The 14408-nt window shown below is 44.3% G+C and overlaps 1 protein-coding gene across 1 annotated transcript; it reads right to left on the bottom strand.

The window, feature by feature from the left end:
- Positions 1-2659: 2659 nt before the first annotated feature.
- On the bottom strand, positions 2660-7673 carry LOC136531597 (glycerophosphodiester phosphodiesterase GDPDL4-like). The gene is made up of 9 exons (XM_066524253.1): positions 7421-7673; positions 6508-6804; positions 6149-6261; positions 5542-6040; positions 5079-5117; positions 4685-4972; positions 4394-4533; positions 3545-4031; positions 2660-3435 (listed from the first exon to the last, which is right to left on the bottom strand). Exons 1-9 carry the CDS (start codon positions 7587-7589, stop codon positions 3125-3127), a joined length of 2343 nt encoding a protein of 780 aa, XP_066380350.1. The 5' UTR covers positions 7590-7673; the 3' UTR covers positions 2660-3124.
- Positions 7674-14408: the final 6735 nt, after the last annotated feature.

The raw sequence follows: 14408 nt of genomic DNA, 5'->3' as shown, positions 1-14408 counted from the left end.
GAATCTCTGGATCTTGGGGTTTCGGAGGTTGACCCTGGGCATCTGCTCTGGTGTCATCCTCCGCTGGCGAGGTTGCGTAGGTGCTACGAATGTTGCGCCTAGGCCTTCCTCGCTGACCCGTGGTCACTGCTGCTCTGGTGGTGGTCTTTCTTTTCCCTGCCATCGTTGGTTTGCCTTGGCCAAACCATGGTGGGCGCCAATGTTGAAACTGGCGGTTTCAAACAACGTGGGGGAGACCGAGGCCTCCGCCCGTCGGAGACCGCCCTTGGGCGGAGGCTCAGGATAGGAGCGACAGGGGGAAGAGCGGTGAGTAAGGGAATAGCAGGAAAGCTATGGCTTCATTAATTCATCCACCAACCAACTAGCATATGTTACAAGTGTTCCCTATTTATAGGGCTCACCTACCACATTCACAGAGTTTACAGTAGTATCCCTCAACTGCTACAGTACATTCTTGGGATATTCCTCTACTCGCCTTCCGTCTGGGGGGTAATCTTGCCATGCCGCCATCCGGTACTGGGCCTGCATGATCAATTGGCCCATCAGGCCTCAAGACTCGGCGATGGGCTTTAGGGCCTCTGCCGTGGGTTTCCGCTTTGCCCGGCCTCAGGATCCGACGATGAGCCTTTAGGCCTCCGCCTCTGGGAGTGCCAAAGCCGTAGGCCTCTGGCATCCCAGGATCGCCGATCTCCCGCTTGGGTCTTTGCCCCGACGGGCGGAGACCATGCTGGAGCGCCCGCGCAGTCCACGAGCGCCCTCGTCCGGTTACCTGCACATACCCGAACAATGTAGGCATTTAATTAGTCTCCTCGCGGAGCGGCCTCTGCCCCATCGGCCGGAGACGCCTTCGAGCCGGCCGGGCGGAGACCGCGTCAGGGCCGTCGCCCGCAACCTGCAAGCCCGATCTAACCAACCGTTCTCTTTCTCGGGTTTGGAGGCGTGGGAGCACAACCTCCGTTTTGGTAACAGGTCGGAGATGCCTTCGTAACCTGCTGACTGTCAGAGACGTGACTATGTGCAGGTCTTCGCCGCTCGCGGTGGCCATGTTACAACAGTGTTGTATACCATTAGATGTCGTAAGTCCAACCAAGATGGAAATACCAATGTGTTACTAGGTTTTTGGTGTGTGTGTGTGTGTACCATGCTAACTCAGTGACTCACCCAATTGTAGCATGTTGGTGGGCACCTGAAAGTATAGTTGTTAGAAAATATTAAGTTAGATTCTTATCCTAGTTTTATGCTAATTGTCTGGTGTGCATCAATATGTTTGTTTGATGTCAAGATCTTTACAACTATAGGAGAATAGCTAAATTTCGTGAGCCAATTTTTCATCTACCACAATCACCTATTGTTCTTCATCTAGATCTAAAACCAACCGTCAGCCTTAATGTAACATAACATAGAACTTCCAATAGGATAGGAATATTTCTCCTGGTTTGAAATTTAAATGTGTGTGTTGTTGTTGTTGTTGTTGTTGTTATTGTTGTTGTTGTTGTTGTTGTTGTTGTTGTTGTTGTTGTTGTTGTTGTTGTTGTTGTTGTTGTGTGTGTGTGTGACACATTATTCTATGAACATTTTTGTTCATTTATGGTTGCATCTTTCACATGTCGATTTTCATCCTTCACACAACGCTCTCAGAAACTTGCCCACGGCGGCTGACACCCTCCTCGATGCTAGAGTCCAGGCTGGAGTGTGTTGACGAGTGCATGGAGAGGTTTGAGTTAGCCCTAGTGCAGTTCCAATGGGCCACATCATCGAGGGAGCCACTACAGCCACCCAAGTGGCATGAACCATGGTTGCACGCCGTCTGGACTGTGCTCATTCGAGCTGGAGCTATGGTCGGAACTAGTAGTAGTAGAGGTATCGCTAGAGCTCGGTCGCAGGTTGCGCGGCGCACAAGGCGGCTATCACTGCTCTTGTGGTGAGTGTCGACAGGGATTGGATTGTCAACATCCGTTGGATCTCCAGGCATAGGGACATCTTGGCGTTTGAGGCGCGGAGGCACTGGCCTTGACAATGCTTCCAGAATTAGATAGTGGCATTGACACAATGATTCAGATGGGTATAGCCCTGGATTGATTCGAGGGGTCGGTCAGGGGGGTCATTCACACTACTCCGTCGTTCTTGGAGACTTGGCATACCTCTTGTACTCTAGATTTACAATTTTGATATAAATTTCTTATTCATCCGACTTCATATGAAAAAAATTACAAATTATTTTTTATGTAACTATTTATAGAAGCTAATATCTTAAGAGTGTCGCCTATGTTAATCGATTTATAGAGGCGGATCCTTGGAATGTTACCTCTGTTAATAGCCTTTTTTAGAGACCGTCTTTATTAATCGATTAACAGAGTTTTTCTTGAGACCTGATGCGGTCTCTAAAAAAGTAAAAATATCTGCCTCTGCTGATCAGAGAGCCTTTCTTTAGTAGTGTGCTCTTCCCTTTAGGAGACAAGGAAGTCAGTCCTATATCTTGCATCCGTCTCACGTGTTGCAATCTTACAAGCACTGTGCTGAGAGTAAAAGCCTAAAAGATGTCAAGTACGGGCGATTGGCATCATCGTTGTGTTGTGATCATACAATGCAATCTGTTATATTCAATGCGGATAGTGTTTCGAGTTTCGACTTGGTGGAGGCTTACTATCAGTGCTAATGAATCCAAACAATCGCTTACACACGGGGTAGCTGTGCTCTCAGTGGAGCAGCTCAGTCAGCTCGAGAGGCCAGAGACCAGCCGACCAGGCTGTTACTACTCTGCGCTAGGCAGTAAGCCAGTAACAGTAACAGCAACCACGACTGGAATCCACGCGTGAGGCTTGACAATTCACAGAGCATATATATGCATGTTCAGCTCAGAATGAGGACCTATACAGAGCAATGGCGTGCATGAACCATGAAATGTGGTATCCATCAATTAGCAATGTACTGTATGATATATCCACACACCATGCTCACTAGAGATAGTACGACCTTTCTACTGACAAATTTGTACATGTGGACACGATTAGGCGGCCACATACCAAAATAGCTGAGAAAAAAGTGCATGGTAGCACCGTATCGCTGGTCAAAGCTTGCTCGAATCCAAGCTTCGGTCGTGTACTATAGAGTCTCATGTGTCTGCTCAGATCAGCAGAGCTGCGGAAACCATCACAAGTAGCATACCAGTACTTACAGTAGCCGTCTGATGAGCATCAGAAGGAGGAGCGCCGCCAGGCGTTGCGGTGGCGCCCCCTGAGGGGCCAACATCAGGCACATTTCTTGGCGCAGCAAGAGGAAGAGGCGGCTCCTCCACGCTTGAAGAATTCAGTGTCGGCATTGGTGCCACAGATGGCGGCTGGGTTTGGAAGGATCGGAGCTTCTGTACAAGGGCGCCAACCTCAAAAGGCCGCATGTAGGTGGGCATATCCTTTCCCAGAACTGTACAAGTGTTTTCTGCCAATGCAAGAGTAGGTGTCAGAACATGGAGCATAAATACTGCAACTGCATACGAGCTAGTGATTAGTGAACTATATATGCACATGACGTGGCAAATGAGACTTACTTTTGTATCTTCTGACTGTCTTCGGGAAATCAGTTATGATGCCAGATAGATTAAATGACTGAACATAGTAATTGATTTCCATAGTTGCATCTCCAAAGAAATCCAACGGGTGTGCTACAAACTCATTCCGGAACACCTGTGCATACACGGCTAGCCCCGCTGACTGCAGATCTTGCACAAGTCTGTTCTGTCTTATGATAAAATCATAACTTAGAGTGAAAACAGATATCCTGTCAACAACTACAGCATGAGCAAACTTCTTAATGTCTTTCAATGAGGAATTAGAAGCGTCCCCGATGCCTGAAGGGAGAGTGTAAACAAGCTTGATTTTTGTTTTCTGCTGCTTCAATTTGACTAGAACAGCACTATCTTTTGACTGGATCAGAACTTCCTTGGTAGTCTGATTATCGAAGCCCGCAGTACTTAAGGCAGTGGTTACAGAATCAACAATGTCAATTCCTAATGACTTCGCTATATATGCAGCATTCTGTAGTACAAAAGATAGATTGGTCAATGACGAAATAATTCTATTTATTAAGATAATTTTAAGATATTTAACTTCTTGAAAGATTAATACGATATTTGGTAAGGCATAAGGGAAACACACAATCTTTGCAGAAGTTTATACAAGTTATGTCTCCTTCTTAATATAATGATGTTAACTATCTGGTGAATTTTTGCTCAAAAAAAAACTATCTGGTGAACTTTTTTGCACATCACATAGTCGTGCTTTTTTTGAACGAAACGGACAGGTATCACAGTGTCATAATAGAGAGACAAAAATCAGGTGGAAAGTTCAATTCTATGAGATCATATTAAAATAAGCAAAACTTTGAGTGAAGGTATCACCTCAATAATGATCATGGCACCAGACAAATCGCTATCCATTACGATTGCAAGAAAGTCAGATAACTTCAGAAATTTCCCTTGATTTGCGTACCTTGGGTTCCTTACAAGATAATAATCACTCACTGGGGAAGATATCTTGGCTGTAGATAAAGGGCCAGTCAAAAGGATACTTATGAGTTTGTGCCTTTTGTGAGGTATTCATGTATTTGTAATGTTATTTTCCATTTACTTTTGGTAGTAAAAAGCAACATGGTAAAAATTATATCGACAATGCTACAAAAGAAAACTCACGTTTTAAAGCACTACTGGTAATGTTGGCCCAAGTGAGGTTGAATGTGAAGATTCCTGGTGTAGACTGAATTTCTGGAACAAGAGAAGGAGTGGCGAAAGGTGTTCTCTGAACATTCGTGGTGTCAAGCAGATTAATGGAACTCATGCACATAAGAACTCCATCACTTGTCACTTGAACAGGACAATCAATGACATCTGCGCCATCATCAATGGCACTATGGTAGGCCAGGTCTGTACAGTCCGGATAGTCTCCACTAGCACCATTATGCGAGATAACTAAGGGTTTCCCTGTAAAGAAGCACTACAAATAATTAATAAACTGAGTTGAAATAGAAGATATCCAACCATCATGATACAATTACTAAGGTAGGCCTTACTCCGATATGAAACATACCATGATCAGTCTTATTTGAATTCAGATTAGCAAAACAACCTGCGGATGAGAACATTCAAATGCATTAGCAATGAACTTTATTTGCTTACTTCTTCATAAAAACAACTAAATATCATACTAAGATTTCGCGTGGGCACAAACATATCTTAAAATGTGGTAAGGTTATTAGACTCTACAATTTCAATATATTCATCACTGGACAGTCAACACTTTGAACACTAAGACTAAATGGGGGATTAGGGGACAAACACTCTATTATTAACCCGACGTGTTAGAAAACATAAGTTCCATAGAAGGACTGTAATGTTATGCCTTTACTTAATAAATGTGCAAGTCCAAAATATTGTTATAGTAGAACAGAGGAAGTACTTAAAAGGATAATATAATAGGAAGAAGGTCAAAACCGATAACTACATTGTAGTTGAATCCTTATCATGTAGTAATTCAAAACTTAGTAGCTTACCAATTGCCTCTGATGCAGTAATAGGGTAGTCTGACAGTACACCATCAACAGAGAAGCCACCATCACTGATAAAGTTTAGGTATTCCGCCAAAGGATCGTAGCTGTAGTTATAGGGAATAATTCTATCATTGGCAAAATCAGATGCATATATTTCCAGCCCTGCTTTGTGTGCATCTGTGACAATTGATGTGGACGGCAGTAGATAGTTATCATTTGTCACCTGCCAAATGTAGTCCTTAGGGGCCATTATGCCAGATGCAATAGACTTAATAAACGTCAGGTTACTCAACAGCGAACCATATGTTTGGTTCATAGAGTGATCTAATAGGGCTTTATCAAGAAAGCTATACACAAGCTTTGTTTTGCGACCAACTCTTGCAGATATATTTTTGAGGAAGCCCAGTTCAGGTGACGAGATATAGTCCATGGATACCAGCTTTTTGATTGAAAGTATGTATCTACTCATGTCCAAACCATGTTGTTTGTAGAAGATGGGATGCTACACATATGAAGAAAAAAAAAGGAAATTAGCTTTCGAGTGTAGCATAACACTAGCTAGCAACAAAATAAATAAATTATGGTTAAGTTCCAAGAATAGTAATTCAACCTGGACATTCAGCCAAACAGCAGACGAGTTGACAAGGTACTGAAAGTCAGTGACACTGACGATAGGATAAATGGCGTCGAATCTCTCAGTGCGAGACCAAATTGATTGTGTTACTGCTCAATATAGTAGATATTCAGTTAAGAAAAATAGCTCACATCATTAGAATAAATTTGTAAGCCCACATGACCGTAGAAATGATTTTGACCAAACAACACACAAAAACAGTACTAAAAAATAATGTCAATGCAAACAACTTAAGATGTCCATAATGTAAAACTAGTACGTACTAACATATAACACCCATCGCTGTAAACGAAAGGCTTTGCTTTGCAGTGGCATAAATTGCGAGCTGTACTCACGATAAACTGCAGACCGAAGCTCATTAATGGTGAAGTCCGAGACAAACCATCCACTCTTGTGCACACCGTCGATCACGTAGGTCCGCTTCCTGGCGGGGTACGCTTGGCCGACGGTGGTGCAGTTGTTCATGTTTATGTCCCGGAGGCAGACCCCAACACCGTCCTTTGTCAGCTGGACGTCGCACCACATAGCTGTGCCAGGCGCGCTGGCGTCCTTGGCGAAAGAGTAGGCGTCTTGGCTGGAATCTGGAAACACTCCTGAGAACCCGCCTTTGGCGATCACAAGTGGAGCGGCACCTGCAGGAAGAACAAACGGTCATGATTGCTGTTGCCGTGTCCCGTTAGAGACTGTATATCTGCTCAGATCATCGCTCAATTAGTTTTGCGCTTCTCCTATATTTTATATTTCAGGTGCCTAACTTGTTTAGTGTTATTCAGACTAGTTAATTCTATCGTTGTTTGACTATAGAAAACAATTGTGAATTGTCTCTTATGAGTGAGTTGTCCTTTTAATTGTACTAGTTGGTTGTATTAGACTGTTGTCTGAAATCATCTTAGAATTTAGGCAACTGAAGTATAGCAACTCAGCGGCAATCACTCCACTTGTCAGAGAAGAACCGAAACTGAATTCTGGAATTTCCAGAAGCAATAACCAGATGTTACTAATTTCTTAGAGAGACAGACAACAGAACTCCCTGCGCTCGTCATCGAAACTCTGAAACTCTAGAACAGGCATCCCCAAGAAGGCCCCAATTGGGTTTGCCAGCAGCTACCGACCCGCGGAAGCAATAGCATGCACACGGCTCCTACGAACGAATGCACGAAGCGAAGCAGAGTACTGCAGGCGCGGGCAGGACGGCACGGCACGCGTCGAGGAAGCTGTAGAGAATGAAGGAAGGCTGGGGTGCCTTACCGCTGAGGGTTTTGTAGTCGGAGGGGAGCCGGGGGCCCTGAGCGGCGGCGCCGCCGACAAGGGCCATGACGACGCAGCCCAGCAGCAGCGCGGCGAAGGCAGCGGCGGCGGCCACCCCTCCAGCACCTCCACCCCGTTCTGCTCCTTCGTGGCGTCTACTCCTCCCCATCTCCGAAGCTTCCAGGACCTTCCCGCGGCGCACGGGAACTGGAGGAGAAGCTGTTGCAGCAGCCTGCAGTAGCACTCACTGAAACGAAATGGAAACGGCCTCTTGTTTTTTTTCGGTAGGCAAGCATATATAGCAGCCGTAGGCACCGCCGCGTTCAAACACTGGCCCCACCTGTCTGTACTCGAGGAAGGTGGCGCACTGAGGATGGGGCCACTGCTCAGTGACACGCTCGTGAGCACGCGCTGCGTCAGCCACAACGAGCGGGGAGTAGTGGCCCGTGGCCCGTGGCCCGTGGCCCGTAGGGTCCTTTTTCAAATTTTTAAGTAACAGTACTCTGGTTTGTGTCTTGTCCTGACTTTTCCTTGTAGTTTTTTTTTTTTTTTACCTCAACTTTTTAAGTATAAGTTGTAGTACCTAGACTGTAAGGCCCGAGAAATTGGGGAAAAACCGTGGGAATCATACGCCGAGCAGCGCTCGAACGCACCATCAACGGCTTCCGCAACTGGAGGACCCACCGACCGAGCTACGGCTCGTTCCCGACTTTTCCTTGCAATTGTCTTTTTGTCATTTGTCCGGGCCTGATTAGTGGCTTTTCAAAGTATACCCTATTAAAAATTTAGCAAGCCATGATTTTAGCTATATTGTTTGGTTTGCTACTAAAACTTATCAATCCCTCACGTTAGCTTGCCAAATCTATTGCAAAATTTTTTATATAACTTTGTCTTACCAAATTTTTAGTATGGCAAATTTTGGTCGTAAACCAATCCAGCCCTTAGTGTCGATAGTGCTTTAAAATTGAAATGATAATCGTTAGCCAGATAACAACTCCAGACTGTTATACCAGAAACGCATGCAAGTGGCTCAAGTTTTTTTTTCTCTACGCCTCCAAACATATCCTTCCAAAGAATATGCAGCAGGATGGCGAACAGGACTCCGCTAAATGAAAGCTCACTAACCATGTGTTATTTGCAGTACAGTCGGTGCATAAACATTTTTTTTAAAAGGCGGCAAGAGTTTTGCCGGATTTTTATTAGACGAGTAAAAGAAAAAATAAAACATATAATTACATAGACCACTGTGAAAAGGGGCCGTCACCACTCCGCTCCAAACTCACTCAAAGAAAACAACAACTCCAGGAACAGGCCTCTGAAAAAACAACTAAACAGGGAAAACGAAAGAGAAAAAACTAAACATTTAAACTTGCCCCTCGTTAGATCTTGTTGCCAACTGGTATTGCTATATATCATCTTTGTATAAAAGAGCCACTTGTCTTAGTCGTAACGATTTGTTTTAAAAAGTTCTTCTACTCCGCTCCTTCCAAATATTTCACTAAAAGAGGGCAAATTGGATCCATACCACTGAAAGGTCTTGACTTTGGGAAAATACCATAAAAAAGATTCAGCTTTAGAGAAATAGCGTTGAAAGGACCGTTGTTGATTTCTACCGTTCTGTTAACTTGCCGTTAATTTGTTCAACTTGCTCGTAAGAAAAAAAAAAAGATGCGCGAGTATCTGTCTCTGCCAAGGCGCCAAGCCGCCAACTGCCGCCGGTGCAGCGAGTGTCCACGAGGGCCAAGGGGTGGCACAGGGCATGGGCATCGGCGTGGAGGTTGACGGGTGCACGAGCAGTCGAGCATGACGGACCTCATCAGCGCAAGCGAGGTGGATGCGAAGGTGCGGCTCTTGATGGAGTCCAAAGAGCGCAAGGAGCCCAGGCTGAGTGCGGCAGGCTTGGAAGGAGGCGCGAGCGGCGACGGCGGACGAGGGTATGTCGCGCCGTCGTGGGCGGCGTTGCCCCGATTCCTCTCAAACTTGGAGCGAAGGTCTTGATGCATGATGAATTCTGCGTATGGTGGTCAGGAAGGAGGTGACAAACCTTATCCACGTCCACAGGGGCAATACGGGGTATACGAAAATACACATGCCTGCATGCGGACTGAACGCGAGCAGAGGCGGTGCCGCCCACCGCCGGTGGCCGCAGATTTGGTCATGGCAGCCTTCCTGCGAGTCCTGCCTTCATTTTTCTTATACGAGCAAGTAGAACAAATTAACGGCAAGTTAACGGAATGGTAGAAATCAACAACGGAGCAACCTTTCAACGCTATTTCTCTAAAGCTGAATCTTTTGATGGTATTTTTCCAAAGTAAGGATCTTTCGATGGTACGAATCTAATTCTCCCCCAAAAATAAATCATAACGCTGTTTCGATGTCTTTTATCGAACTTTGCTTGGCACTTTCACCAATATTTGTGAAGCGACCCCGCCATTCCTACTGTGTCAATCATAGATAGACCCAGCCGCCTCTTTAAAATGGACCACACTTCATTAGCAAAGGTGCAATCTTTGCACAAATGTGTCGGCGTCTCATTGTCTGTCCCGCAAAGCTTGCAAATCGGATCATTGGGTCAATTCCGTTTGATTAAATTGTTAGCGGTAAGGATCTTCTTATGCAGTAAAGTCCAAGCAAAAAAAACATCATTTGGGTTCCGCCTTTGCTTTCCAAATCGGCATGAGCTTCATTTTGCTAAAAGTTCCTTCAATTTGGATACGGTAGGCACTCTTGGTTATGTATTCACCGTCCGCTGTCCATCGCCAACTAATACTGTCCTCAATACTTTCATTTAGCTGAGTTTGCCCTGTGAACCGATTTGCAATGCCTCTAAATACCTTTTTATGGAAGCTCTGCTCACTAGACAGCCAGTTACAGTTAGTTGTAGTGCTTTGCAGTTTAGTAGCTCCTTTTTGACTGTATATGGTACAAGCACTGAATTTTCAGTCTGAAACTGAGATAAGATGCCGTATTAGTGAGTGCCACGCAGTTGTAAAGCGCAGCGCACTTCCTCGACCCGCTGTCCGACCGTGACTTCTTCAATTCCCTCGCGTTCAGCTGCGGCAGATTCGCTAGAAAGTGGTGTGGTGGTCGTCTGGCACGCAGCCCACGCGGGCGGTGCGATCAAGATCAAATGATGGCATGGTGCACGACCGATATGCTTTTTGCGGCATAGGCTATGTTCGGCTGGCAGAATTTTGGTCGAAACTGGCTGAAAAATACTATTTTAGTTAAATTATTGTGAGAGAAAAATAATGTTTCGGTAAAAAAAAGAAGCCGGAGTAAGCCGACAAACTGTGTGCGCTATCTATGGTACTGGTGGTGTGGCATCTACTACAGCACTAGCTAGCTGGGTGCTTATCTGATAATAAATCCCCTCTCTTGTTCCCTTCCCACTAACACAGGGCAGGAAGAACACGGCAATAGTGTACGTTGATCACAATATTCAGAGCACCCATTAAGAGCTGGAAGAGAAGGATTAGTCAAGGAAAGTAGCTGGGAAACAGTGACGAAACGGTAATAGTGGAAGGAAGTGCGCGCTGCTAGCTGCAACGTAACGGGTCAAGGTGGATTGCGACGGTGCCATTTTGCCGAGGGCAAGAACAAGAAAAGGGCCTGTTTTCCACGGCGAATAACACGGCTAGGCCGTATGCATGCATGGCCACACAAGCCACCGGCATCGATACATGAAGTGGAGAAGAATAAAGTTAAGCCAGAGCATCATCGTGCATGGAATGGAATCAATCGAAGCGCCGGTTCTTGGCCCACACGCACGGCGGCTTGACCTGGATTACCGCGTCAACGGAAAGAGACCAAAAGAAAGCACACACTTGGTCGGAGCGGAGATTATTATTATTATTATTATTATTATTATTATTATTATTATTATTATTATTATTATTATTATTATTATTATTATTATATATATATATATATATATATATATATCTGATGATGAATGATCGGCTGATCAGCTTTTTGGCTGTTTTTTTTTATGATTTCGAGGATTCAATAGTATTTTGTGAGATAGAATAAATTGAGGAGAACTGGTCAGCCGAACACCCCAATATAATGATGATGTCATCTGTCACCGCCGGTAAAAGTCATCGATTTCGTCTTTTTAGCTAGCGAAGGGAATACGGACTGAGGCCCCATTTGTTTGCGCTCTTGCACGCTCTGGCTCTGGCTCCTGCTCCTAGTTCACTGTTGCGCACTGTGCGATACTGAAGACTGCTGTAGCGGACAAAAAGAGGGCTCTGGCTCCGGCACAGGCAAGAGAGGAGCCAGAGGAGCTGCAGTTTTGAGGTTCCTCCCGGCTCCACCACAAGCACTGTAGCGGTAGAGGAGGCGGAGCTAGTAGTAGCCTCTCCAAACAGGCCCTGAGTATGCATCAAATATTTTTTTTCGGTCGTGTTCGTTGCGTTTTCTACTTGTCTCACTGTAATGCACTCCGTCTCTCCCGAATTGACCGTTGTTCTGGAGTTGGAACCATATCCCGAACAAGTGTCGTTTAGGCTGGTCCAACACCTACGAGCTAGCCCTGCAGCTTTAATCCTGTCACCCCATCCCACCTCCTCCTATCCTCATCTGCCGGTCCCCGCATCCCTCGCAGCAACGTGATTGGTCTTTGTGAAGGCAGAATAGTCATTTTTGTATCTCAACTATTACTCGAAGCTTAGTTTCGTTCCTAAATTTTCAAACTTTCCATTATGGCCTCAAACTTTGTATTATGGGCTCAATTTCATCCTAGAACTATTAAAATGATTATTTTAGTCTTCAAACTTTACATTATGGGCTCAGTTTCATTTATAATCTATCAAAGTGTATTTTGTTCTTTAAATTTTTATTTTTAACTCAACTTTGTCTATGGTTAGCTCCAACACCACCCGTGATTGGAGATAGAAAAATAATATTCATCCAAAAACTATTTTGTGGCCATTAATAATTCCAAACTCATATTTTTAATGTTACCTTATAATGGTACCATTTATATACTCTCTCCGTCCAGAAAAAAATACAACTACGGGTTGCGTGCTAATAAAAGTAGTTCATATTTGATCAAGTTTTTAGTAAATAATACTCATATTTATGGCTCCAAATCAATTTATTATGAAAATACATTTCGTAATTAATTAATGATATATATTTGATATGGAAAAAGTCTAATTGACCCCCCCACCTATCATACTTAGTCTACTTTACCCCCTCAACTATGAAACCGTCTGTTTTACCCCCTGAACTTTCCAAAACCGTCTATTTTACCGCCTCTGAAAACCCGCCCCAGGGGGTAAAATAGACGGTTTTGGAAAGTTCAGGGGGTAAAACAGACGGTTTCATAGTTGAGGGGGTAAAGTAGACTAAGTATGATAGGTGGGGGGGTCAATTAGACTTTTTCCTATTTGATATCATAAATAGTGATACATTTTTATCCATAATTGGTCAAATTCAAGATACTAAAACGTGACACTGCTAGAATTGCGTTCTTTGTTGGACGGAGGGAATATATCCGACTAAATGATATTTGTGGGAGCAATTACAGATACATCAAACATTATTTATTCTTTAAGAATACATGGATATATTGAAACAATAGCATATCTATCATTTTGATAATTCATGGATGAAATTGTGCCTAAAATATAAAGTTTTCTTTTTGAATAGATAAAATTGAGTTGGAAATAAAATGTTAAATGCACTTTGATAGTTTATGGATGAAATTGAGCATAAATTGCAAGTTTGAGGACTGAGACGATATCTTCATTAGTTATAGGATGAAATTGAGCCTAAAACTAAAATTTGAGGACCTAAACGGCCGTTTTAAAAGTTTAGGGATGAATTAAGCCACGAGTAATAGTTGAGGGACCAAAATAGCTATTCTGCCCTTTGTAAATGGCTCCAGAACAACTGAGGAGAGAGATCACTGCCATGCATACTACTCATAGGGCTCTTTTCATCTTTTTGCTTTTACCTTAGGGCTTGTCTAAATCTAGAGCGTAAAGGGGATATCGTATGGGGTGTTCGGATACTAATAAAATAAATAAATTACAGAATTTGTCTGTAATTAGCGAGACAAATTTATTAAGCCTAATTAATCAGTCATTAGCCTATGTGATACTGTAGCACCGCATTATCGCATCATAGACTAATTAGGCTTAAAAGATTCGTTTCGCAAATTAGTCGCAAACTGTGTAATTAGCTATTTTTTAGTCTATATTTAATATTCATTGCATGTGTCCAAACATTCTATGGATATGGAGCAAATTTTAGGGTAATCTCCGTGTCTAGCTCCAGAACGACAATCAATTGGGTATGGAGGGAGTAATTGCATGACGAATTGCGCGATCGACGACCACGCCGCGATGCCAGTCGCCCACCAGGCCAGCGCACGGCGCGCCGAGCCGACCACGGCCAGGGCCCGGGGGACGAGTGTTGGTTTGTTGGTGCACCCTGTTCGCTTGTTGGTTTCAGCTAGACTTATTCAACCAACCAACAGTATTTTTCTCTCACTATAAACCAGCATCAGCTAGCCCAAACCAACCCAGAAACCAACCAGCGAACACGCCGCACGACGGCGAGCAGCAAGTTGCTCTTGCATATTGGGTCACTCGCTTGTGTCTGTTAGTCTTAGTACCCCTACTACCATACAAGTTTTTTCGTACCGGATTAATTGATGTGCCTGACTTTTAATAGAGTAAGTTGACCAGCCATTACTGCAAAGATCGGTTTTGAATCAATATTATCATCGTCAGGGTCAAAAATCGTCACGGAATCGGTCGATCGGCAGGCAGCATCAGCGAAAAGCTTGTGCTTGTGCGGTTGTGCCGTGCGAGCGCCGGCGACGGAGACTGACTGACAGGCGCCACCAGTCGTGCACTCATCCGGCGCGCCACGCAGCACCCAGGGGCATGCATACGAGCCGGGGCAAGCTTAAGGATGGCAACAGAATATACCCGTCGGGTATGGTCGGAACGTTCTCTTCTCCGCTACGGAG

This window comes from Miscanthus floridulus, unplaced genomic scaffold (genome assembly GCF_019320115.1).
Source record: "Miscanthus floridulus cultivar M001 unplaced genomic scaffold, ASM1932011v1 fs_376_1_2, whole genome shotgun sequence".
NCBI lineage: Eukaryota > Viridiplantae > Streptophyta > Magnoliopsida > Poales > Poaceae > Miscanthus > Miscanthus floridulus.
Note: the sequence above shows the minus strand (reverse complement) of the source record. Positions and strands in the feature narration are given on the sequence as shown.